A 587-nucleotide genomic window follows, 5' to 3' on the forward strand; every position below is an offset into this window, starting at 1 on the left:
GAATCAGTTAAAATACCATGTGAATGTAATGAATAATTGTAAAGATGCAAAGAAAGTTTCTTTAAGAAACTCTTGAATGAACCGCAGTGTCGAGACGGAGCCGCGGCGCATATCTTCACGTCTGATAACACAATGGCAATTCTCCGGCAACGTTTCATCGGTAAGTCCAACAATGACAGGATATCCGAGAGGGGGAGGAAATCCTGAAAGGATCTTACCTAGCAACCTTCAGGAGGCCGGCGAGTAGCTCGCACCTCCTAAGGTTTCCGAGCACCCGCAGGATCACCGGCAGGACAAAGAGAACCGCCGCGTAAACGGAACCACGCGTCACCATGTTTCCTCCCGGGCTGATGTCCGGCCTTGTGAGTTATTCTCGTCAAGGTCATCGGACCAACCCATCCGGGCTCCTCCAGAACCAGCTGCTGCTGCTGCCCCTTTTTCAGACTACAAGGGTTCCCAACGATGCCAAGATTAGACCGATCCGAGATAAATCACTCAGCTATTTGTTCGATTGTGAATCGTATATCGTTAACCACTATTTTGTCCATTTCCAATTTTCTATTATATCTGATTATTTCACTTTGGAA

The 587-nt window shown here is 47.4% G+C and overlaps 1 protein-coding gene across 4 annotated transcripts in view; it reads right to left on the reverse strand.

Annotated features, from left to right (window-relative positions):
• Positions 1–587, reverse strand: part of LOC108621953 (Protein phosphatase Slingshot) — an 88788-nt gene that overhangs the window by 15296 nt on the left and 72905 nt on the right. Inside the window, exon 1 of one of the 4 annotated variants that reach the window (XM_018019578.2) lies at positions 219–578. The exons of the other annotated variants lie outside the window; for them this stretch is intronic. Coding sequence (XP_017875067.1) covers positions 219–334 — 116 coding nt within the window. The 5' untranslated portion in view covers positions 335–578. Of the gene's footprint in view, positions 1–218; positions 579–587 lie in introns of those variants that run through there. 4 annotated transcript variants of the gene reach the window in all.

Source organism: Ceratina calcarata, unplaced genomic scaffold, assembly GCF_001652005.2.
Source record: "Ceratina calcarata isolate Rehan_Ccalc_2016 unplaced genomic scaffold, ASM165200v1 scaffold110.2, whole genome shotgun sequence".
Classification (NCBI taxonomy): Eukaryota; Metazoa; Arthropoda; class Insecta; order Hymenoptera; family Apidae; genus Ceratina; species Ceratina calcarata.